The sequence below is a fragment of the Helicoverpa armigera genome, chromosome 2 (genome assembly GCF_030705265.1).
Source record: "Helicoverpa armigera isolate CAAS_96S chromosome 2, ASM3070526v1, whole genome shotgun sequence".
In the NCBI taxonomy this organism is placed as follows: Eukaryota; Metazoa; Arthropoda; class Insecta; order Lepidoptera; family Noctuidae; genus Helicoverpa; species Helicoverpa armigera.
The window spans coordinates 5,983,112-6,009,184 of record NC_087121.1 but is presented as its reverse complement, the minus strand read 5'-3'; the positions used below and the strand labels follow the sequence as shown (position 1 = coordinate 6,009,184).

General features: G+C 38.6%; 3 protein-coding genes across 3 annotated transcripts; 2 read left to right on the top strand and 1 right to left on the bottom strand.

Moving 5' to 3' along the window:
* Positions 1-666: 666 nt before the first annotated feature.
* On the top strand, positions 667-3,774 carry LOC135116616 (protein cueball-like). The gene is made up of 4 exons (XM_064038401.1): positions 667-919; positions 1,642-2,029; positions 2,669-3,301; positions 3,380-3,774. Exons 1-4 carry the CDS (start codon positions 856-858, stop codon positions 3,678-3,680), a joined length of 1,386 nt encoding a protein of 461 aa, XP_063894471.1. The 5' UTR covers positions 667-855; the 3' UTR covers positions 3,681-3,774.
* Positions 3,775-8,819: 5,045 nt separating this feature from the next.
* LOC110376545 (protein cueball) lies at positions 8,820-18,012 on the top strand. Its single transcript, XM_021335045.3, has 4 exons — positions 8,820-9,006; positions 15,272-15,659; positions 16,410-17,036; positions 17,115-18,012. Exons 1-4 carry the CDS (start codon positions 8,943-8,945, stop codon positions 17,329-17,331), a joined length of 1,296 nt encoding a protein of 431 aa, XP_021190720.3. The 5' UTR covers positions 8,820-8,942; the 3' UTR covers positions 17,332-18,012.
* Positions 18,013-22,959: 4,947 nt separating this feature from the next.
* On the bottom strand, positions 22,960-24,419 carry LOC110376852 (polyglutamylase complex subunit TTLL1). The gene has a single exon (XM_021335469.3). The coding sequence runs from the start codon at positions 24,368-24,370 to the stop codon at positions 23,072-23,074; it is 1,299 nt and encodes a 432-aa protein (XP_021191144.1). The 5' UTR covers positions 24,371-24,419; the 3' UTR covers positions 22,960-23,071.
* Between the last annotated feature and the right edge of the window lie 1,654 nt (positions 24,420-26,073).

The window sequence follows — 26,073 nt, the reverse complement described above, 5'->3', positions numbered from 1 at the left end:
AGATTGTAGTAGTTTATGGAATAAAGTTGGTTTTGTAGATATTTATAATCTGCCGAATTCCTCGAGAAAACATGTTCAAAGTATCAGTCTCTCAGTCAGTGCTCAAAGGTGGACTGAGTACCTCCATTCTCCGTCCCTGAATACTCCCCGCAATTTCTTTTGCCGCGCGATGATAATCGATGTCGCCGTTCCGCATGACGAGAACCTCGTGAAAGCAGAGAAGGAGAAACAAATAAAGTATCTCGACTTAGCACACGAGGTTGTCGCCATGTGGAGTGTCGACACGGCTGTTATTGTGCCGATTGTCGTTACGGCCAATGGTCTAATAGCCAAGAGCCTCGACTCACACCTCAGGATGCTCTCGTTAGGCGGCTGGATCAAGGGACTGATTCAGAATGCAGTACTCCTTGATACGGCACGTATTGTGAGGAGGTTTCTGTCTCTGGGACCCTAACCACCGGTACCTTGGACCCTGTGCCCGATATCGGTGGCAACCTATTTTTTATATTTTTAAATGTTTTTTTATTTTTATATTTAACATTTAAAAATGTAATAAATATGTGCAAGAATAAATAAATGAAAAATCGAAGGTCTTCAGAGTTCAAATCCGATAACGTTCGTATCGCTATACTCGCAACAATTACACCAGGGAAAGTCCGAATAGCAAAAATATCTTAAGTCAAGTTTCTTTGTTTGTTTCTGTAGTTCAAACGCATGTTTCCTTTAGTTATCAGAAAGCATTATAATAACTTCATTAATTCGACAGCAGTCGTAGTAGTCGGACGCATCTGCAATTCCCTCAATATATTGTGATCTGAACTTGCGTATAGTTGTGCACTCCGTTTCTGAGAGACAATGTACAAAGTGCTGAGTGTGTGGGCGCTAGTGGTGCTGTGTGCGGGGCTGGTCCACTCCTGGGGTGAGTACAGAGCGCTATTTGTGTAAGCCCGCGCGCACACCGCACATTATTTAGTCGGCCCTTGATAGGAAAGAAATGTGTTACCTATTCTTTGTGCAAATTGTGAATTCAATATAAGTTTTTAGTTGGTCTGATACCGAACAAATACCTAATGGTTGTTACGTGTGTACTTCCATTTATCTTCATACTGATTTATGAGCCCAAATCAACATCGGCTGACTAATTCTATGTAGTGTGCGCGCGCTCTAAAGACAACACATTTTGGGGCAAAGGTGTCGTGTCACGCAGATAAGACGTTTAAGCCTTTCTTTCAATGTCAGCACTGTGAGTCAGTTGCGGCTATGGCTCATTTAAGAAAGTATACCTACTTTCCTAATTTTTTTAGTAAAATATAATATGTATATTATTTATTTTTGATGTAAGTATTTGTAGTAAGACGAGATTCATTTCTTGTGTGTAACAGACAGAAATTGTAAATGATCATGATATTATTAAAAACATTTCAATTTAAAATGACATGCAAAAAATAACTTCTCGTTAACCGATTTACCTCAATAATAATTAGCTTCGGCAAAAATCATTCATTTTGATACAAGTACAGGAAGTTTGTCATTGCGTACTTGACCGAGGTGAAATCCACACGAGCCATAAGCGAGTATGTTATGAAGCCGAGGGCTGCAGTCACTTAGTAAGTGTCTAACACTAATGTTTTTCTGTTTCAGACTATGCAATAGCTTTAGAAAAACGAATAGATTTTTTAAAAAACGAGGTGAAAACACACAGCATCGCTAGTCTCCAGTTTAAGAACCTCACGGCGTTAACTTACGACGCACTACACGACACGCTCCTGATCGTCGACCAACAGACAGACAACTCTTCCGTATACCGATTGAACTTCACATCCAACGACATCGAGCTCATACTTACCAGGAAACAGATCCAGACTATAGCCTACGACCCAGTCAAGGATTTACTTTTCTGGGTTCAGGACAGAATTATTTTTTCGATACCCTTAAAGGCTGGATCTAAATGCGACGACAGTGAACAAAATATTGTAATTAAGTTGCGTGATCAAATCCCAAGTTCTATTGCAGTGGACAGTTGTGAAGGGTACGTTGTTACTGATATTGCTTCAATTAGTAGTGGAAGAGCACCATCTATCATATTTTAAAACCAATATTTAATGAATGTCGATATGTATAGCGGTACGGTAGACGGTATTCGGTATGGAGAACATGTCTTTCCAATCCTCCATCTCAGAAAGGTTTTATTTAGGTACTCTTCGAAATCTCACTTCAAAAGTTTTAATTCACTAGACTAGAGGATAAAGTTGACACCTTGCTTCTGTTCAAAATATCATTAAACTATTTACTTCTAGTTAAGATGACAATATTTTTAAAGTTAAAAGCTCAGTTTTGTAATGTGCTCGGAGTGCCCATTTTCTTATTTTTAGTCATTTCTTCGAAGGGTAGGATGAAAGTTAGGCATTGCACATGAGTGAAACAAGTTTATTATCTCGTGCTCTTTTGGTCCCTTTGATAACGCTCAATATACTCATATTTGCCAGAGCCTATCTGTGTACTCGAAAAGTGACTGAAAATCGTATCTTCATTGCTATTCGTCCAATAAAGTTCTGCGATCTTAGCAAAATTCATCATCCATCTGTTCATCATCCTTTTAGGATGATCTCATCCAAGCGACTAATATACGATCGAGTAATTTTGATTGATAACTGACATTAAATTGCAGGTATGTTTACTGGACCAACAAAAACATTGCGAAGCCTGCAATAGAGAGAGTTCGATTTGATGGCTCCGCAAGAGAAGTGGTGATGGATAGGGATATCCATGAGCCTGATCATCTTGTCATCGACCCTCAGATAAAGAAAATGATTTGGATTGATATGAGACATAATGAAACCCACAATTACAAATTAAACACTGCGTATTTGAATGGAACAAACATCGCCAACGTAGCAGTAGGTAATGGTTGGATTCCAAAAGGATTGACTATCTCAAGCCAATTTGTTTACTGTGCCGAGCATGGTGTAAAATTGTCTGTTTATAAAGTGTCGAAACGCAAAGGGATAGTTATCGATGATCATGTATCGAAGCTTGAAGGTCAGCAATCGTCAAGAATCGTGGCCAAATATACACTCGAAGAACAAACTAGAGGAATTCATGAATGTCCAACTCTAACTAGTTTGCTACAAGAGAATGAGACCAATAATGACAACATTTGTCTTCATGGTGAGAAAGCTAATGCCACATCTTGCACATGCGCACCTGGCTACATCGGTGAGAGATGCGATGTGTCAGTCTGTCAGAACTATTGCAACCACGGGACCTGCAGTGTCAGTGATGAAGGGGAACCCTCTTGCAGGTAAAGTGTATTATGAAACTCCTGCTACTGGTGGTTTTCTGTGACTCTTCTCTGTCTTCAATACGGTTTTTGTTTCAGATGCGAGTCTGGTTATTCTGGAGCGAGGTGCGACATCAACATGTGCTCCAATTATTGTCTGAACAACGGCGTTTGTTACTTTACAGAAGAGAATGAACCACTCTGCCAATGCAGTGGAAATTACCGTGGTTCCAGGTGTGAAGCTATCAAAAATGACACAGTTTGTTCAACGTTAAGTTCTGGATATATAAACATTACTAATCCGAACCCAGCACATAATAACTTTACTATAGCCGAAGTGTTGTTTAACCGTCGTAATGTAACTAAAGTGACTTTTAACGTGGAAATAGAATCTAGTTAACGTACTCGTATTTATTTGATATTCTGTTTTAAATTAAGAATTATTTTTATTATTATATGCTTTGTACTTGCAATAAACATTTTGTTTTTTTTTTTTGTGTGAAATTATTTAAGTCGCTACTATACAAGCTGTCAGTGGCAAGGCGTCCCTATAAGCCGATTCCTGTCGGCTTCCCTTTGGAATTTCAAGTTAGAAGCATAGGTTTAATTAATATAATAATTTAAACCACACAATTTAAATATGTAGGTATAAAAAACGCCTACCACTGTTAATTTTTTTGTCTATAAATTACTTAAATCATTTTGCTTCTAAACAACCCGTTAGGCGTCTCGGCTGCCTTCTTTGAAAATGTCCACACAAATCTACGCTTGCATGACGTCATCGGATCCGCGCAATGGGCGCAAAATATGGGCGCTCGGTAAGCCGACACAGGAGCGGCTTCTAGCCAATGAACGCTCACGAGTGAATGAGAAAGAACGAGTCCCGAGTAGAGTAGCTTTATCAGTCTACGCGCGAGTGACAGCGCTTAGAGCTTTCAAGTGTAAATAAAAAAATCAGGCAAATTCACTCCCATTGTTCTTATTTTGTTTTAGATAATTATCTATTTGTTTGTTGTTTTAATAGAATTTATTAGTGAGTGTATCATTTACTTATTTAACCATGTACACAGTGAAAATATTAAAGAAGTAGAGATATTATAAAATAATACAAAGGTACAGCTTATTTCTAACGAAATCTCTTCCAGCAGACCCGTAGTAGAAGAGTTAGAAATCATAGAGGAGAGTATCATTTGGAAATTACATAGTTCGTGTGTGTAGTGAAAATAGAGAGACCTACGTTAAAATTAGGTATTTTGGTAAGTAGAAAGTTTGTATCAGGTTTCTTTTTAGGGTTCCATACCCAAAGGGTAAAACGGGACCCTACTGTTTTTGCTCCTCTGTCCGTCCGTCCGTCCGTCCGTCCGTCCGTCTGCCACCAGGCTGTATCTCATGAACCGTCATACTTAGAGGGCTGAAATTTTCACAGATGATGTATTATCGTTGCCGCTATAACAAGAAATACTGAAAACTAGAATTAAATAAATATTTTGGCGAAATATTTTGGCGGACTCCCAAAACGATATTTTTGTCCGTTTTATAAATCGGTAAGGAACCCTTCGTGTGCGAGTCCGACTTGCACTTGGCTGGTTTTTTAGAGTACTTTTAAAAATGAACCAGGATAGCATAGATCGCATGAGACTGTTTTCTGTCAGATTATTTACTTTAGGAAGAACCTAATTTTCAAGGTTAAGTTTTGAGAATAAAAACGTGAACGTGAACGTGACCCACTAGCAAACTTCCTATGTTTGCTAAGGTGTTTGAGTCATTGGTGTGCCCTTTTATTAACTGGCGTATTAAAGGTTTAACAGAACACCAACACGGTTTCATTCAAAATAAATCGATACTAACTAATCTTGTAAGTTTTGTTGAAAGAACATTGACTGATATCAGTAACGGTAATGAAATCGATGCTATATACAGCGATTTTAGCAAAGCGTTCGATAAAGTCGATCATTTCTTATTGCTTCAAAAACTTCATTACACTTTTGATATTCATGGCTCTCTCTGGCATTGGCATCTTATTTAAAAGATCGAAAAGCGAAAGTGGTTGTAAATGGACACTAATCTCGTTCCTTTATACCTACATTTGGAGTTCCGCAGGGATCTCATCTAGGCCCAATACTTTTGACAATGTTTATAGATGACATAAAATACTCGATTCACCACTCTTATTTTGAAATGTACGCACAATATGATCTCAAAATTTCAAAAATCGTCAATTCTGACTCTGACCTAAATTTCCTACAAAATGATATAATATAATATAAATAGGCTTTGTCAGTGGTGTGATACTAACGCCATGGAACTTAATATCAATAAATGCTATCACATAAAGTTTTCGCATAAGAAGCATAAATTCTTTACATCTTACACTATGAAGGGACAAGCTTTAAAGGGTGTAAAACAAGTCAGAGGTTTAGGGATTATTATTGATTTAGATATGCGTTTTACTACACATACAGATAAAATAGTTGCCAAATCAAATAAAATGTTAGCATTTATACCTAAATAGGAACACTGGACAATTTAAATCAATAACAGCATTAAAAGCACTTTACTATGCTCTTGTGCGTAGCAACATCGAATACTGTTAAGTAGTGTGTTATCCCATGTATCAAAATAGCATTCAGCGAACTGAAAAAGTACAGAAAAAAATCTTAAGAAGACTATCTATTATCTGTGGTATACGGCATAGTGTGAAAGAATATAATGATAGACTTGATGAAATCCTTGCTTTGGCGCAGAGACTATTGTGACTTTTAAAGGACAATGCTATTCTTTGTATGGAAGTTGGGCTCAAGAGTTGCCCACAGTAACTGCATAGTGTATTATGTTCCATAGGCTTATAATAGGTCCCAGACCGAAATATTTCGAAATCTATCCCAGGAGTCCTGAGAAAAACTGGTTTGACTCTTATTCAGTATTACGAAAAATATGCTTACGAACTCTTAACTATTCCACTTTTATTACCTTAATTGAAATGCATTATAATATTAATCGACAAATACGAGGTATTGAACGAGATTTTTTTTACCGACTTCAAAAAATGGAGGAGTTTCTCAGTTCGTTAGTATTATTTTTACGTAAGTACGTGCATAACTCCGTCGTTTACCAACCGAATTAAACAATCATTTTATTGTTTGAAAGGATTTACTTCCCAAATGGTTCCTTTGTTATTCGGTCCAGGGTCTGGTGATAGAAACCTTAAAACAATAGGGAACTCTCGGAAATTGTAAGCACATATCGAATAAAAACTTGTCATTCGGGTATATGTCTCCGACACCACAAAACAGTGGAGGTTAAGACCTGACCTGACGATGGAGACGACAGTGAGACGAGGGAACTCCTCAACGGTATCTATTTACTACCTCGTGTTCGAGCTTATTTTATTAGTCTTGATAAGATTTTTCCATTGCCATTACGGATATTAATTGCATGACGCTACACGAACTTAGGACTGATTGTGGTAGATAGAGACTGAAAATCAAGAGAAACAACAATTACCTTTAAACGTATATTTCTGTTTTTTTTATCCTGTTAACAGTGAAAGAAACCACTAACTATCTGAATGTTATTTCAATAAAAGAGGTTGTTAGGTTTGTGGCTGCTTAAAATGGCTTGCTAACAATGGCTGGCTAACATTAGAACCGGTTTTTCTCGGGACCTCTGGGACAGATTTCAAAAATATTTGGATTCCGCCTTAAGAGTGAAGTAAAGAACCTATTTTAACCATTCCCACTACTGGGCAAATGGCTTGGGCTTTATAAAGCGACTGTTCAAGTTGAACATTAGAACCGGTTTTTCTTGGGACCTCTGGGACCGATTTCCAAAATATTTAGATTTCGTGTTAACAGTGAAGTAAAGAACCTATTCTAACCATTCCCACTTCTGGGCAAATGGCTTGGGCTTCATAAAGTGACTGTACAAGTTTAACATTAGAACCGGTTTTTCTCGGGACCTCTGGGACCGATTTCCAAAATATTTGGATTTCGTGTTAACAGTGCAGTAAAGAACCTATTTGGACCACTTTCATTGCTGGGCAAATGGCTCAGGCTTTGTTAAGTGACTATCTATGGAGAACATTTGAACCGGTTTTTTTCGGGACCTCTGGGACCGATTTCAAAAATTTTTGAATTTCGTGTTCAGAGTGCACTATAGAACCAGCTGGAACTACTCCCACTGCTGGGCAAACTTTGAGCCCAGACCCTGGCATTGTCCTTTTAAAGTTGTGTATATTTTACCCGATTTCTTTTATTTTTAATAACTTTTAATTTTTACTTGAACAGCCTAAAAATAATGTTGAGCTTACCTTCAATTTAAGAGCATACACTAAATGTTGTTACCTTTATTTTTAAGGTTGTCTGTATGTGTCTTAGTTGGTAAACCTAAATGAATAATAAAATTACCAAAGTCGTGACGGATTTATGAAACATTAAAATGTGTGAAACATGAAAAATTAAAATGTATTCCTATGCGATAAATATCAATAGCTAACAGGCAGTTGTAAGTTAAATAAAATGTATTCTTTCCCGTGCCAACTTTTCTCAGATTGTAGTAGTTTATGGAATAAAGTTGGTTTTATAGATATTTATAATCTGCCGAATTCCTCGAGAAAACATATTCAAACTATCAGTCTCTCAGTCAGTGCTCAAAGGTGGACTGAGTACCTCCATTCTCCGTCCCTGACTACTCCCCCCACCGCCCATGAATACCCCCCCCCCCGCAATTTCTTTTTGCTGCGGCTCCCTACTACATTAAACCACCGTTCGTTTAAGATTCCAACTTCATTAAACAACCCAACCAAACAGGTAGAATAATAATAATCGAAGGTCTTCTTGAGGTACCGTACTACAAGTATGCGCCTGACCATAAAAAAGGACCATATCACGTTGTACTGGGATCGATCTATCATCACTGACACGACTATTGTAGCCAATAAGCCTGATATAGTGGTGATAGATCGATTAGCGCACCGCGCGATGATAATCGATGTCGCCGTTCCGCATGACGAGAACCTCTTGAAAGCAGAGAAGGAGAAACAAACAAAGTATCTCGACTTAGCACACGAGGTTTTCGCCATGTGGAGTGTCGACACGGCTGTTATTGTGCCGATTGTCGTTACGGCCAATGGTCTAATAGCCAAGGGCCTCGACTCACACCTCAGCAGGCTCTCGTTAGGCGGCTGGATCAAGGGACTGATTCAGAATGCAGTACTCCTTGATACGGCACGTATTGTGAGGAGGTTTCTGTCTCTGGGACCCTAACTACCGGTACCTTGCACCCTGTGCCCGATATCGGTGGCAACCTATTTTTTAATATTTTTAAATGTTTTTTATTTTTATATTTAAAAATGTAATAATATGTGCAAGAATAAATAAATGAAAAATCGAAGGTCTTCAGAGTTCAAATCCGATAACGTTCGTATCGCTATACTCGCAACAATTACACCAGGGAAAGTCCGAATAGTAAAAATATCTTAAATCAAGTTTCTTTGTTTGTTTCTGTAGTTCAAACGCATGTTTTACTTTACTTATCAGAAAGCATTATAATAACTTCATTAATTCGACAGCAGTCGTAGTAGTCGGACGCATCTGCTATACCCTCAATATACTTATTGTGATCTGAACTTGCGTATAGTTGTGTACTCCGTTTCTGAGAGACAATGTACAAAGTGCTGAGTGTGTGGGCGCTAGTGGTGCTGTGTGCGGGGCTGGTCCACTCCTGGGGTGAGTACAGAGCGCTATTTGTGTAAACCCGCGCGCACACTGCGCGTTATTTAGTCGGCCCTTAATAGGAAAGAAATGAAATTCTTTTTGAAAATTGTGAATTTAATATAAGTTTTTAGTCGGTCTGATACCGAACAAATACCTAATGGTTGTTACGTGTATACTTCCATTTACTGCCTGCCTCGTTGGTGTAGTGGTCGCAAGCGCGGCTGCTGTGCTCGAGGTCTCGGGTTCGATTCCCGGGTCGGGCCGAAATCGCTTTGTGGGTTTTCTTAAAACTTTCACAAAGCAGCCTGTAGTCTGGAAGTTGGTGATTGATTTATCCGTGCATCGGAGAGCACGTAAATGTCGGTCCTGCGCCTGATCTCTTTCCGTTCGTGTCGGATTGCCGTCTCACCGGGTTATGAGAGTGAAGGAATAGGGAGTGCACCTGTGTCTGCACCTGTCTCGTGCACTATAATATGTCCTGCGCAGCTGGTTGATCTCCTTAAGTGAGAACGGCCGCCGTGGTCGAAATCGGCCGTGGACGCCGTTACATTCCATTACTTTCATTTATCTTCAAAGTGATTTATGCGCCCAAATCAGCTATCGGCTGACTAAATCTATGTAGTGTGTGCGCGCTCTAAAGCCAACACATTTTTGGGCAAAGGTGGCATGTCATGCAGATAAGACAGCGTTTAAGCCTTTCTTTCAATGTGAGCACTGTGAGTCAGTTGCGGCTATGGCTCATTTAAGAAAGTATACCTACTTTCCTAAATTCTTTAGTAAAATATAATATGTATATGTCGGCGCGGCCCACAGCGCGGCCCAATATTGCTGGCTGGTCCCTTGTTTGTGGTCGTCTTGGTGACGTGAGGTGCCAACGTCAATTGAAATAATCTTAAAATGGAATCTCGAAGAGAGACCAAGTTCAGGCTATGTGATCTTGGAAATGTATCCGATTTGTTGTAACCAATGTGATTATTGAAGTACTGAACAATAATAGACGATGAGAACGACTACTGTGGTATTATTTCATATCCTGACAAATGCAAGTGTATCAAAAGATTCTAGCCACTTCTGGTGCTCCGACATCAGAAGTGGGATGGATGACCTTGCCCACTGATTTCTGCCTTGTTCGCATATTGGCTTTCTGATGTTGGTGCAGCGCTAAAAGACGAATACTCGTACTGCAGATGCAGTCGCTAATGAGAACACGTTATAAGATATCGATATGGTTACGGATCGCTGAACGCAAGTACTACTGATGGAGTGCAGCATTTAATGAAGTGTGTGACGACCGAAGCGGATTGATTTAGAAAAGATTGTCCATGGAATCGTCATGCAATACGGAATATCATGTTGAAAGAAATTGCGAGAAGGAAACTGACAACCGCCGTTCCTTTGTTTGTTAAAATTAAGTGATCGAATTCTGAAGGCACTGATTACAGTCCTCCAGGTGGAACCGCCTGAGTTCAATGATTTGAACTGTACGCACGCATTACGAAGTTTATTTGGTGCGAGAGCGTTCGGACCAAGTATTCGTTATGGACAGTGTTGAGAGCTTTTGAGAGCAATATTAATGGTGAAAAATGAAGTGAAGATGTTCGGCGTAGCAAGCGAGATGATATTCCTCTGGTTTACACGATTCTTATGATTGTGTGTAAAGGAACATTATACCTGGAATGTGTCACGTCGTAGAACAGGCTAATTCTAAGGTTGGGGGAAGAAACACCGGGATGTGCCTTTGATAATGCTAGCAGAATCCTATCCTAAATTGATACCCTAATCTTAACAATTGTTGCAAGAATTTCAATGATTTGTTCCGTTGAAGGAATGCGTTTTATGGCATTGAGTGCTCGAACAGCTAAAAGAATGCATCGCACATCGATGTTTCATAAATTGCATTGTTGGGGAAACGAAATAGTGGATATTTTCATAGTCTCAACGGAAAATAACAGGACTTGGTTACCATGGTTACTGAAACAAGATTGGTTGCTATGGTGACAATATCAGAGTTGTTATCAAAATGTTGTGATAAAATTAACCGATTTATGATATCTTTTGCATGTGATGATCCCGTGAGCCTCTCCTGCTTCCTGTGGAAGAAGTCTCTGCTCGCTCTTCACTGCGGGGTCCGCGAGCGCAACGCATGACTTCTACCGCGCGCTGTCTTCCAGCGTGATCAAACACGATACGCGATGTTTGTTACGTACAGAGATACTAAGAGCAACATGAATGATGAACCTGGTGAGATCAATCCAATTTTGTTTTGCGTCTTTTATAAAGTCGTACATCCGTAACGTTGATAATTGTCGACTATCTCCTTGGTTTAGTAGTGATATCTAAGGACTTGGGTTTGATCCTCGGGCTGCGTCATATTGCTTGATGGCCCTAGCACCTCATTCATTGCTTTCAATGACTTCCAATTCGTACAAGCTAGTTTTGCCGTAGGCAGAACATTGTATGTAGCGTTTCACCGTTCAGGTGATATTATTACCCTGTACGATAACGAAACTATTATAGCAAGAATATAGTTAGCCTCGTAGGTCTAGCTATCATAAGCGCGGCTGCTCAGCACGAGGTCTCGGGTTCGATTCCCGAGTCGGGCCGAAATTGCTTTGTTGCCTTAGAAACTTTCACAAAGCATTCCGGAGCCTGGAAATTGCTAATTGTTGCACCCGTGCATCGGAGGGCACGTAAAGTAAAGGCAAGTAAAGGTCCTTTAGTATGTTAGGTCCTGCTTGTGATCTCTCTCCGGTCGTGTCGCATTGCCGTCCCATCGGACTACGACAGTGAAAGAATAATGAGTGCACCTGTGTCAGCGCGAATGCTTGTTCACTATAGTATGTCCTGCGCAGTTGGCTAATCTCTTTACATGAGAACAGCCGTCGTAGCTGGTAATCGGCTAAGAGGACATCTTAGCTAGTAAATAGGAATAATATCAATCACATGTTAGCTTTTTAGGTGTCTGTTTCTTATCTTATTGCGTAGCCATAGCAATTGATTACCTACCTTGGAAAATAGCTTCAAAATAGCACGCTGTTGTTATTTATCGCTTACTTTTTGCTTATCTGACTTACTTTGACTTAGAGTCCTATGTCCCCTAGATAGGGCAGAGGGCATCCACAGTGCTCCGCCATCGTGTTCGGTCTTGAGCTTTGCGCTTTATTTCGCTCCACGTTCTGCCTATAGTCGCCGCCTCTGCAATGATCGACCGCCGCCAGGATTGTTTAGGGCGGCCACGTTTCCGCTTCCCTTGGGGATTCCAGTCTAGGGCTTGCCTCGGGATGTGATCGGGGTCCCTTCGGAGCGTGTGGCCGATCCAGTTCCACTTGCGTCGTTTGATCTGCTGGTCGATCGGTGTCTCTCCGCAGCGTTCCCACAGTTCTATGTTGGAGATTTTCTCGGGCCAGTATATACCGAGAATACGACGAAGGCAGCGATTGACGAAGACCTGGAGCTTACGCTTAAGCTTTTGCTTATCTACTTGCTCTATTTACTTACATTGAGTTGCGCAGCTTTACATTGTGCGTCAGACTTTACATTTGCTGGTAGACTGTACCTAATCTACTCGAATAACCAGTTAGTAATTTCATCGTGTTCAGATGTACCTACGATGGATACGGGTTGATTCGGAATAAACCCATGTAAAGCCTGTGTGATGGCATAAGAGTCGCCGGGAACAAACCTGAGTAAAATCTGTGGTACAGTTGGTGTCATGTCACTGTGGTTGTGATCGTGTACCCTACAAGGCCGGAATAGGCTGTTGGCACTGTCAAGGGACACACCGACGGTGAAAATCCCGAGTAGAAGGTTTGATGTGAATTAAACGACAGCCGTAGTTGTGACGGTTCCTGTAATTAAAGTGTTAAAAGTCTGACTACCAAAAAGAGCAGAAGCCACAAAGTCTGATAACTAGTGTTGCCGAAGTGTGACTGGTTGCCTAGGTAATTGTGTTGAGAAATCGCTCCCTATAAGGCACGTATGCCCAGCTACATTCGGTTAGAATGAAAGTCAATCCAAACTTATTGAGAGAAGGCTAGGACTGGGCTGGATGTAGTTAGTTAACTTAAGCTCTCATCTCTAACAATAACGGATGGTAAGTCTGAAGTCTAATGTTTGGTTACCGATGCGCATGTTTGTCTTATCACTACAGATGTTGATGGCCGAGGCTGAAGGAGAGAAGGTGATCAACTACGTACGCTAACGCCGTGTGAGCTGATGGCTCGCAGCTGCGGTTGCTGACACGCGCTGTTGCAAGCCAGGATACCGTGCGATTCTGCGGTGGTAAAGGCGAACCAACAGTGAACTGTCAATTCGACACTTTACGAGTTTTCCTATGCTAGTTAATCAGGTGATCTGTTTTGTTGTTAATGTATTATGAACGTCGCGTTAAAATATGAAGCAGTAGTGTATTTAAAAACATTGCATTTGACGTTTATCGATTGAATTAGCAGACTATTGAGATTCAGTTGTACGTTTGTACGTTTAAACGAAGTTTTTAGTTTCGACGTGCTATTTGAACTTGATTATTTATCAGATACAGTTGAAGATAATGATACCGATAGTGAGCATTTAGTTTTAGCAGTTGAATTGTTGATAGTTACTGTATCGAATTCGCTAAGCTGTAACAAGTGAAGTCTATCCCTGATGAATTGTCTGATGAACATCAGATAGAAAGTATGTTGTAATTAGACCACTATTGGTTGTTTGATAAAATCAGATCTAAGCTTGCTTTGATCAATGAACTAAGTTATTGAGTAAAAAAAAGAAGAATTAATGGAAGTAGTCTAGTCCTACTACACTTGGTATCATTCTACGTTGTAGTCGTAGCTCATGCAGTAACAGTCTGTAAAGAGTCTCGGTACTTTCTTGGCTCTCCCACATTACTTAGATTCGTTGGGAATGTGTAAAAATGGTTACTGGTTAAGTGACCAAAATCGTGTCGCTGGTTAAGTGGCTACGATAATAAAAAAAAGAGATTTAAAAAAAAAGTATCCCCTGGGTTAAGGGAAGTCTCCGGTTAGGAGAAGCCTCCGATTAGGAGAAGCCTCCGATTAGGAGAAGCCTCCGATTAGGAGAAGCCTCCGATTAGGAGAAGCCTCCGATTAGGAGAAGCCTCCGGTTAGGAGAAGCCTCTAATTAAGAGAAGCCCCTGGTTAAGGGAAGCCTCCGGTTAGGAGAAGCCTCTGGTTAAGAGAAGCCCCTGGTTAAGGGAAGCCCCTGGTTAAGGGAAGCCTCCAGTTAGGAGAAGTCTCTGGTTAAGAGAAACCCCTGGTTAAGGGAAGCCCCTGGTTAAGGGAAGCCTCTGGTTAAGAGATGCCCCTGGTTAAGGGAAGCCTCTGGTTAAGAGAAGCCTCTGGTTAAGAGATGCCCCTGGTTAAGGGAAGCCTCTGGTTAAGAGAAGCCTCTGTTTAGAGAAGCCCCTGGTTTAAGGGAAGCCCCTGTTTAAGGGAAGCCTCTGGTAAAGAGAAGTCCCTAGTGAAAGGAACCCTGGTTAAGGGAACCTGGTTGAGGGAACCCCCTATTTATGAAATGTCCCTGGTTAAGGGAGCATCCTAGTCTTAACAAATGTTTTAATAAAGTTTCACAATAGCTGAGCTTAATGATATGGTCAGGTGTGGCCGAACGAAAAGATGTTCCTTGGTATTATTTCTGTTACAGTGCTACTTACACGAGGACGTGTAAAGCGCAGGATGGCCGTGTCGGCGCGGCCCACAGCGCGGCCCAATATTGCTGGCTGGTCCCTTGTTTGTGGTCGTCTTGGTGACGTGAGGTGCCAACGTCAATTGAAATAATTTTAAATGGAATCTCGAAGAGAAACCAAGTTCAGACTATGTGATCTTGGAAATGTATCCGATTTATTGTAACCAATGTGATTATTGAAGTACTGAACGATAATAGACGATGTGAACAACTACTGTGGTATTATTTCATATCCTGACAAGATGCAAGTGTATCAAAAGATTCTAACCACTTCTGGTGCTCCGACATATATAATTTATTTTTAATGTAAGTATTTGTAGTAAGACGTGATTCATTTCTTGTCTGTAACAGACAGAAATAGTAAATGATCATCATATTATTAAAAACATTTCAATTCAAAATGACATGCAAAAAATAACTTCTCATTATCCGATTTATCTATATATATATGAATAATAATTTCCCTCGGCATAACATTTGGATACATGTAAAGGAAGTTTGTCGTTGCGTGTTTGACCGAGGTGAAATCCACCAGAGCCACTTTGCACGTTTCTAACACAGGTTTTTTCTGTTTCAGACTACGCAATGGCTACAGAAAAACGAATAGATTTTTTTAAAAACGATGCGGTAACACACAGCATCGTAAGTCTCCAGTTTAAGAACCTCACGGCGTTAGCTTACGACGCACTCCACGACACGCTCCTGATCGTCGACCAACAGACAGACAACTCTTCCGTATACCGATTGAACTTCACATCCAACGACATCGAGCTCATACTTACCAGGAAACAGATCCAGACTATAGCCTACGACCCAGTCAAGAATTTACTTTTCTGGGTTCAGAAAATAAATATTTTTTCGATACCTTTAAAGTCTGGATCTAAATGCGACGTCAGTGAACAAAATCTTGTAATTAAGTTGCCTGATCAAATCCCAAGTTCTATTGCAGTGGACAGTTGTGAAGGGTACGTTGTTTTTGATATTGCTTGAATTAGCAGTGGAAGAGCACCACCTATTAAAAAAAAACCGGCCAAGTGCGAATCGGAATCCGTAACGTTTGTTGTATGGGAGCCCCCTAAAATATTTATTGTATTCTAGTTTTCAGTATTTGTTTTTATAGCAGCAACAGAAATACATCTTCTGTGAAAATTTCTTCTCTCTAACTATCACAGTTCATGAGATACATCCTGGTGACAGACGAACGTACGGACAGAGGAGCGAAAATAATAGGGTCCCGAATCACCCTTTGGGTACGGAACCCTAAAAAAACCTATTCTTAGTACATTTTAAAATGCATATATTGTGAATGGGGATATGTCCTTTCTTCGTTACATATAGCGGTGAAGGGGTAGGGGGAAACTCGCTCCTGGGCCGCGGCCCGGATCACACGGACCCAAAACAGTTGGGAAAACTGGTCTGAATGTGCAGGCCAGATTACTATGAGTAATAAGTGACGTAGGTAAATCAACCCATTGGAATTTAATTTCATGAAATCTGGTAGTTGTGAAATTTTTCACAGCTCAAAAGCGTCAGGAGGCAAAAATACTTTTTCATAATTTCCATCAAATAAAATACTTTATCTAGAATACTGGACGCCTAGTATCTAATATAACGTATGTGTTGCTATTCGTCCAATAAAGTTCTAAGTTTCGGATGAGTTAGGTGACTAATACACGTGCAAGTAATTGTGATTGATAACTGACATTAAATTGCAGGTTTGTTTACTGGACCAACAAAAACATTGCGAAGCCTACAATAGAGAGAGTTCGATTTGATGGCTCAGCAAGAGAAGTTGTGATAGATAAGGATATCCATGAGCCTGATCATCTTGTCATCGACCCTCAGATAAGGAAAATGTTTTGGATTGATACGAGACGTAATGAAGCCCACAGTTACAAATTGAATCATGCGTATTTGAATGGTACGAACGAATCCGACTCAGCACTAGGTAATGATCGTATTCCAACAGCATTGTCTATCTCAAACCAATTTGTTTACTGGGCTGATCATGGTGTAAAATTGTTTGTTTATACACTGCCGAAACCCTATCTTCTTGGACTTCATGAATCCGAGACTGGAGGCCAGCAATCATCAAAAATCGTGGCCAAATATACACTTGCAGAACAAACTAAAGGAATTCATGAATGTCCTACTCTAACTAGTTTGCTACAAGAGAATGCCACCAACAATGACAACATTTGTGTTCATGGTGAGAAAGCTAATGCCACATCTTGCACAAGCGCACCTGGCTACATCGGTGAGAGATGCGATGTGTCAGTCTGTCAGAACTATTGCATCCAAGGAACCTGCAGTGTCAGTGATGAGGGGGAACCCTCTTGCAGGTAAAGTGTATTATGACACTCCAGCTACTGGTGGTTTTCGATGACTCTTCTCTCTCTTCAACACGGTTTTTGTTTCAGATGCGAGTCAGGTTATTCTGGAGCGAGGTGCGACATCAACATGTGCTTCAATTATTGTCTGAACAACGGCGTTTGTTACTTTACTGAAGAGAATGAACCACTCTGCCAATGCAGTGGAAATTACCGTGGTTCCAGGTGTGAAGCTATCAAAAATAACACAGTCGGTCCAACGTTCAGATTAGGAGATAAAAACTATACCTGGCCAATTTGTTTTTAAGCAACCGAAAAGTGAATCCCAAATTTATTGTTTTTGAAATAGAATCTCCTTAAGAATTTGAAGACAATATGTCGCCGCATTAGATTCTCATTTTTTTTGTTATCTATATTTTACTAGTTACCCACTGAACAGTACATAGGTACTCGAAATATTATTACATTTTGCATTAAAACGTTTTGAATTAAAAGCTTTGTTCAGTTAGGGTACATCTTTTTACCATGCCACAAGTTGTCCTTGAATTTGGTACGGATGCAAATCAACAGCTTGTTTAGGCAAGTAAGCTGAGAGTGTTAACATTATTACCATCACTAAACCAGAACATTAAAGCTAGTCGGCTTAAGACCTTTTCTAAATCGTTTCTTACTTTGATTATTACCAGGAATACGTCAGCGTTGTCAACCCCTAGTTTATGCTCCTGTAAAACCGTATTACGTATTTACCATAAAGCCAGAGTAAGAATATAAATTTTATTTCATTTTTATCTAGGTTTATTACATGAGTTTATTTTAAAAGAAATTAGATTTATGACTGTCGTAAAATAGGTATGTAAACTTCAAGCAGTTTTTACAGAAAGTAAAATTCAAGATAACTTTGAAATAACGCGGTCAAACTCTATACAGAATACTTAATTAAAAGTTACTTAACTCTAACAAAACTCATTAATCATAATGACTATAAGATTAATATAAAAAAGTTCCCAAATTCTGTATAGGTAATAGTATATTTTCACCGCAATGTGATTAATAACTTGATAGTGACGGAGCGTTTCGTGGATTTTTCAATCGAAGTTATTTCGCATTCTGAGCCTTGGGCGAAAACGTGACATTAAAATATGCAGGAGGCAGCTCACTGGTATGCTATCGATCGGTAAAATACCCTGGCTACTGCCCGCATCCCAAACTTTTTGCCACCGACTTTTTTTTAACTCATTCAACGCTGGCTGAAAAGTTTTGTGTCCATTTCATCCATTGTAGTTGAAAATGAATTAGTTCGGTTTTAATAGGCGCTTGCGTAGATTTTTATATTCTGTTTTTGGTGGTTAATAGTAAAGAACTTTTGTAACTTATATAACTTACGCATACGTAAATTGCTTTCATTATCTTTATTTCCAGATATACCTTTTGTTCAACTAACTTACCAAGCTCTTGCTCTTGAAGCCAGCTCTGGCTTCGAGTGTAACCAGGGTGCAGCTGAGTACCACTGTTTTACACGGAGCGACGGCTCATCTGATCTCCTTAACCTGGGTAAATCTGAAACCTCTTGGTAAAACTGTACGGTAAACAGCTGAGACCAACGGAACTAGCCTTCCGAACACGAAGGAACTCGTTTGACATAGAATGGTCACTCGTCCACGAACCGACTACGCCAAGCGTCGTCTACCTTTATGATAGATCTAGCCTTACTATTACTTAGCCATGAGCTCTCTAAATGCAAACTGCTGTCTAAACTGCCTATTTTATTAAAAGTTCGCAAACACCAATAGAAATAGATACCTACTGTTTTCAATGCTTATTTCAACTTATTCGCTTAAATAATTTAAGAAACCATTGTTATTAGAAAGCGTATTCAATTATAATACCTAACCAAAAAAATCATCTTGAATGCTTACACAGATACGTACATAGATACATACATAGGTACACATTCCCACAACTCCACCTACGTTATAATATTAAAAATTAATACACACGGTAGAAATCTCAAAGCTCGTACTTGTTACAATTTGCGTTGGTTCCAAGTAAGCGTTCCTTTAAGTCGTAGAAGGAACTACATAAGTAATGCACATAGTGGTACCCCGATATGCGACGGAAAAGTATGCAGCATGCATTAGGTGGCGTGGCGCGGTGTAAAGCGCTGTCGTATATATTAGACGGTAAGGCTACGTTTAGATGTCAAGCGCTTTTTTTGCTTGAAGATGAATTTCATATTTGTGAATATTAGTTGGTGTACTTGTCGCATGTGTTGTGGTTTATTAGGTGATTGTTTTAGTATCATTTTAATTTTAGTACCGTGTGAACACATAAATATACAAAATGTGTTAATACATGCATGCTACCTAAATAAACCGAAACATTTATCTCTTTAACCGACTACGTACCTATGTCACAAAATATTTTTATCTCTTTTGTGTTGGGACCATTGCACAGTGATTCACTCTAAGGCCATAAATCGAAAAATGTCATTGGCTTATCCCCATTAGATCTACTTACTAAGTGATTAACAAGTAAATAAGCTTCCAAAAACTCTAAATATCCGTGTCATAAGGTCAACTTATTGACCACTTTTGTGCATCGGAAGTTAGCGCATCTCGAGTCTAATTATCGCAACGTGTGAGTCATCAAAACTTAACACTTTGTTTTTGAGTGTCACTATTCCAAATCAAGTGTTTACGTATGGTGATAGTATGGAGGTCCAAGACCAAGGTATGTACTTCTATTATTAACTACTTTTTTATTTTTTTTAATGCGCTTAATATTTTATTTTATTTTTTTATTGAAGGTATCGTTTTTGTAGATTTGTTTGGTATACTTTGATTTCATTTGGACCTATAACTTTTTGCTGCTCAGTGCTGCATTTGAGGCAAATGTTTTTCGAATAAAGAGGATGTTCTTATAAAACCATATAAGTTTCATCTGCATCTTTTTGCCCCTTCTTGGTTTAAAGGAGTGTCAAAGTATGCATGTCCATAGTATTGAAAAAACTTTATATTTTAAGTTCAGCTTTCATGTTGTTTTAGGTAAAGTTTTCAAATGATCTGTTTCGAGGACGACTATTTTTGACATTTGGCACTCTAAAGAGGGTAGTCCAAATGAAAAATGCAACATGTCCTGAATACTTTGACCGAAACATCGTGCCTTTCGGATGACATCATAAATATCAAACTAGAGATTTTAAGTAATAAAATTATGAATGTATGTAAACGAATTTCTCATTATTGGGCAAAATCAAATCGTAGTAGGTCTAAGTTTATAGAGAAATATTCAGATTGGCTGAATGTAGTTGAAAATATTGATGTAGAGCGAATTGAGTTACATGTATCTCAGAAGTCTGACAAAGTTGAACCATCAACTTCTTCATTCAGATCCCTTCCTAACAGGTTTACGAAAGTTACCTGTCAAAAACAAAAGGTGTGCTATCAAAATATGTTCTAGATTTGTTATATCTGTTTGTAGTAAATACTTTTGAGCTTGAATATATTCTGGTATATTTTGTGTTTTGTGTGTATTTGCAAAAAAGGTTGTTCATGTATTTTTGCTGTTTTATTTTATTCCTTTATGGTTGTTTTTAATATAAACAACCATTATTTATTTAGATTTATCATTAAAAGTCGCAGTATGACATGTTTTAGGTTTATCGTCTAAAACAAAATTACTGCGAGACATTTTTACACCTAAATAGTATGATATATTTTTTAAATGAATGTGGTTATGTTATAATTTTAATAATTTACACTTCTCGTAACATATTTCAACGTGTAAAATAAGTTAATTAAAAGTATTTGTGAGTTTCGTATTTATGGCCGCCTTTGTATGGAACGTGAATCACTGTGCATTAATTACCCCGATTAAAGCAACAACATTCAAAATTATCTTTCAAATATTTTGCAAGTAAACCAATAGGTATAAAAATAGCTGTCATCATATCTTCACAAGGTCAGTCGGTCTGTTAAACAGTTTACAATAATCTTGATAATATGACGACCGACTCAAGTAGGTACTTGTTATCTGAACTCCGCCTTAAGACGAGAGCACACTTGTGACGCCGTATTGCCATCCCACGCGCCAATTTTTCCACTAAAATTTTCATGTACCACAATGTTTTCATAATCGGATTAAGTTTTTTCCCATTTTACAATCATTCATTTCAGTGGTCTGTCAATTTTTTTCTGAATAAAACACAAGGGATTTGAATATTGTAATCAATTTTGTATTCACGTAATAGAATTCATATTTTTTAAACAACAGTAGTATATGTGTCAAAATATTTTATTCATTGTAAAAATTGAATTTGCTTTTACATTTTGTCTATTATTTTGATCCCACATTATTCTCGCTGAGTGCAAATTTTAATGTTTTCAACGTCACGTACTTGTCGTATTTTCGTGTCAATCCATTATTTTACGGTATTTGCTCTCTTTGATATGCTCCGGGTTTTATTTCAGAAACGTTTTCGCCACTTACCATTTATTTTTCAATCATCATGAAATCGGATACAATTAATATCTTAAGTAAGTTTTTATTACATACATCCATGCGCCGTTGTGATATACTTTCATTTACAAACAGATCTTAAGTGCAATATGACACACAATAAGCTAAATTATAGATACAAAGACAAAAGGCTATGCAAATTATAATTGAAACTTGACAATTTAAAGCTGACAAATTGAATTGCATACTTATTCACCCTGGTTATACATGTACTTTTATATACATATAAGTATACTTTATATAAGCCGATCATTCATGAAAGTCATTTAGCATTCATTTTGAACCTCAAAATTGCTCTTTACACGCGTTGCGGCCTTTGTACCTCATGATCGTACATCATTACAGACTGCAAATGACGCGAGCCACTCATCAATTTGAAATAAATTCCACATACGGGCAAACGACTACCACATCGATGGTCGAATCGGTAATAAGTACCTATTACTTTTGTTTCTTGTTTATTATATAGCAAAAACAATATCAAGCATATTGTTTTTTTAAATCATTTCAATGTCAAATTGTTTTCTACCTACAGCTAAGCGGTACAGGGGAAATCATAAATGTCATACATGCCTGCTAAAATAGGCGCAATAATGTTTTTATTCGAATTTCGTAGTCGACTAGATACCCTTATCGTTTCGCCATGTTTCTTTCCAAATCTGGCCGGAAATATAAACTCTTTTAAACAGCACCAGATCTGCTTTTGCAAAACCGCACACAAAGCCTCTACTCTGAATTATGTTAAAAAAACCCTCACGTAAATTCCCAAAGAGTCCTCGGAGCGCCAAATTATAAAGTTGCCAGCAAAGCCAAGTTCCGTCGGTCGCCGCAGATATAAACTTGTACAACATTAACCGGTCGGAAGTTCTTCACTATTTAGCATATAGAATGGCCCGACGGTGTTATTTTTCCACCACAAACTTTAAAATGCAAATCGCAACGTATGCAAGGCTTCTTTGATGTACTCTCTAATTTTACACTCTCTTGTGGCAGCTTTACGAGGTCGCAACATGTGATACGGCACAAAATAGTTTTTAATTAAAAGAGATTGCGTCAGTGCCCGGTTAGTTTTTGTGCTAGACGTTTTTACATGGAGATGTATATAGTGTGTTCGCAAGAAGACCTCATTAAATAAGTGATTAAAAATATGTGTCACAATCGCCATAATGTTTATTTATGAAAATTGCAAGAATCTATTTCATAGTACGGTTAAAAACCATAACGAAACATGTTTTAAAATGTTATTTCGTAAATAATATTTTAGAAATTAACTTAAGCCTAACGGTATATGTATGCATTACACTAACCACAGGATTACAACTTGCACTGTTATCCAATTCACTAACATCTCTGTTATATTATTTCATATATGTAGGTATAGGTTCGCTTTGAACTGAAATATCGTATTGTTATTAATATATTCCAAGAGCTTAAACACCACTACTGATAGCAAATTCTAGTTGGCAACGTTATTGTTCATCAAACATAATCTATTTAGATAAGTTCACTGCACTTGTTTTGTATTCTACTCATTTATATTTAGTTTTCACGGCACGACTGTGTGAGGAAGGTTCTTCTTTCTCTAACAACTCTTCGTCAATCAACAAGTCAAAATTACCCAGAGCTTCGGCGTTTGGTATTTTATTCCAGCGAACATCTGGTACACCATCAGGTGGCAACACCACGGACAGAATATTATCTATCAATTTGTATTTCAATATCCTATCATTCACTGTCGTAGATGTTAAAGAAGGAGACGCGTTGACTTCCACTAACCACGGCTTTAATTGATTGTCAATAATGATGTCGTAGCCGTAACACTCAAAACAATGTCTGTCGTTGGCCATCACTGATGACACTGCCTTGAGGGAATGCACAATGAGCCACTGCATCGCCGCGAACAGCTTCTCGGTAACCGCCCTGCCTTGCGTACCTTCTAAATACAATCTCAAATTCTGCACCGTCATCTTCCCTCCGTGAATATTATTATAGTCACCGCCATGTTTCTGCACACTAACGTTAGTAAGATGTACGTACATATTATCCAACTCGGTAACACTTGTGTCGTACTTCACCGTACAAAACCTACAAAAGCCGAGTTGGAACAGATAAGCCTTCAGAGGTCGGAAAGAAGTGACCAACACGTAAAGTCTCAGGTCAAACTTTTTGCCCCCTATTAGTAGAGGATTGTCTATATAGCGCGATATAACGTAACTTTCTTTGGTCAGCTGCGGATGGAAAGGAGTTTTTGCTTCACGAGACCATTTCTTCAATTTAGATAACTTATTTATGAGAAAAATTCCTGTTCCCTGGGATTTTCCACACGGCTTCATGATCCAGGTGCTTTGCGGTGACTTACGGTACTCCTCGACAAACATGTTGTAGTCGGCTGGGAGAACAAACGTAACAGGCACAAAGTCTAGATGAACATACCGAGTTACCACTTGACCTCCGTGTAACGCGACCTCGGCTTTCTCAGCCAAAGGATTGCCTTCCCTTTCGAGTTCTTTCCTGTAGCGTTTGATATTTTTCACAAGCAAGTCTTTCCGCGACAGTTCGTAGTGGTTTGGGAAGTGATTTATTATTTGGTTGTCATTCATCCGGTACCCGCTCTCGACGCTGAATAAGTTGCGGCACGTCTGCGTGGAGGCCCAGTAGAAGTTCCATTCATCGTCGGGCCCAACTTGGTTCCACGCCCGCCTCTCAAAGTTGCTCATCAAAACTGACTTTTCTAAGTCCGTGCAAAAGTTAACTCGGCATCTCTCGACAGCCGGCGCGTTGACTCTTCCGTAGAGGTTATTCGCGATTTTCTTGGCATCTTGATTCATCGTTAAGTATTTTCGCGTTTAATCGTAATGTTTGTTGTGTATGTGACCAAATATCCGTAGCGCAGGTGCGTATCCGCGGTTGTCATGGCTTTAGACAAATATCCGCCGCTATTGGCCGACATCCAATACGGCTGGTTTCGCTATGACTACGTGTAAACATTGCCGCTACGTATTGATTTTTAACGAGTTTTTCGATGTCGGCACGAGGGCTTACGTGCAACTTTTGTATTACGGAAAAATAAAGGCGATTTCTGATATTAGCAAGAGAATTCCTTACTAAGTAATAATCCGACATTCGTGGTATTTCGAGAAAGGTTTTTCTAGTTATACATGCCTGCGTGGTTGTATCGAATGTTATCTAACAAGGCTGTAATTACGTAGGTTTATATAAGGAATATTTTCTGTAGTAATAGCATATTTTCATAAGCTTATTCCCTGTTATAATTAAAGCAACCAAAATGGAGCACGCGACGTAATATAAATAAGGTGTTATGGTAATACCGGAGCTAATTATCGAGTGTTCCGCGAAGGAATACTCTGGGGTTCGCACTAAGCTTAACGATCGTAAAAGACGTCATGTAAGCACTTTCCGTGTTAATATTGTTTTGACGTTTTACGACAGCCGTCGCTCATAATGCTAACATGAAGCTCTAAAATAAGCGAAGTTTACCTCTTTACTTTAATATTTTTACAATAAAGGTTTTCCGTACTTAGGTTGGCCAATTGGATGGCTGTGTAGAAGATTCATTGTATGTCCACCTATCGTACTTATAATGTAACGTTTCCGGACTCTTTTACCATTTAGTGATTCCCTATAACTACACAAACTTAGAAAATAAACAACTTTCTCCTTCTATTTTGCAAAGCGCAATCGTGTACAATAAATTGTTGCACACACATATATATTACACTATGTTATTTACATATATTGAGGTAGAAGGAAGAAAATCTTTTGAAAAACATTCTATATTTTCCCGGCTAACTGAATATCAATCAAATAAACTTGAACATGTGTGCTACTTTCGTGGCCACACAGGGTTCAGCAATAAAACACTCATTTCTAACTCTCACATACAGCATGATTTAATAAATGTTTATTCCTTTCCGTACGGTTTTCCCCTTGGGATTCCGAGAAATTATCGGTAAATTTACGCGGAATTATTCAAATATTAACATCGGTGTTCAAGTTGTGATCAGACAATACGATTATATATTCCGGTTTATTTAGAAATAAAGATGAAATAGATTAATAGAGTGGTAAAAAGGTTCGTTTCAGTAGTTTTGATGTGAAAGCCGGACAGACAATTATGAAATACGTAACGTAACCATTTTCAAAGCTCCCAAACATTATACCTTATCTTCTAAAACATGAATCAATAAACATTTTAATCAAATAAAGTAGAGCTTGTTTACTGTGTTTTCCTTACATCATCATTTATTAACGTCGGTTTGCAAAACATTATACGTAATTCATCACTTCATTTGTATTTTTCTTTACGAGCTACGTGAACTGAAACTTTATGGACGAAAAAAAATTACGCTCAGAATTTTGATTACTTGAAATGAAGTAATAAAATACAACAACAGCTTTTAATAAGTGTAACATTTTTTTTTTGTTTTATTATTAATTTTGTTTGGATTTGTTCTACTACAAGGCCTGAGTTAATTGAGAAACTTTTTAATTTACATCTCTGAGTAAATTT

Excerpts from the sequence above, each read along its gene's own strand:
- LOC135116616 (XM_064038401.1), top strand. The coding sequence starts at position 856 with ATGTACAAAGTGCTGAGTGTGTGGGCGCTAGTGGTGCTGTGTGCGGGG. Across the intron at positions 2,030-2,668 it reads GCAGTGGACAGTTGTGAAGG|GTATGTTTACTGGACCAACA; the intron begins GTACGTTGTTAC and ends ATTAAATTGCAG. Across the intron at positions 3,302-3,379 it reads GAAGGGGAACCCTCTTGCAG|ATGCGAGTCTGGTTATTCTG; the intron begins GTAAAGTGTATT and ends TTTTTGTTTCAG.
- LOC110376545 (XM_021335045.3), top strand. The coding sequence starts at position 8,943 with ATGTACAAAGTGCTGAGTGTGTGGGCGCTAGTGGTGCTGTGTGCGGGG. Across the intron at positions 9,007-15,271 it reads GGGGCTGGTCCACTCCTGGG|ACTACGCAATGGCTACAGAA; the intron begins GTGAGTACAGAG and ends TTTCTGTTTCAG. Across the intron at positions 17,037-17,114 it reads GAGGGGGAACCCTCTTGCAG|ATGCGAGTCAGGTTATTCTG; the intron begins GTAAAGTGTATT and ends TTTTTGTTTCAG.
- LOC110376852 (XM_021335469.3), bottom strand. The coding sequence starts at position 24,370 with ATGAATCAAGATGCCAAGAAAATCGCGAATAACCTCTACGGAAGAGTC.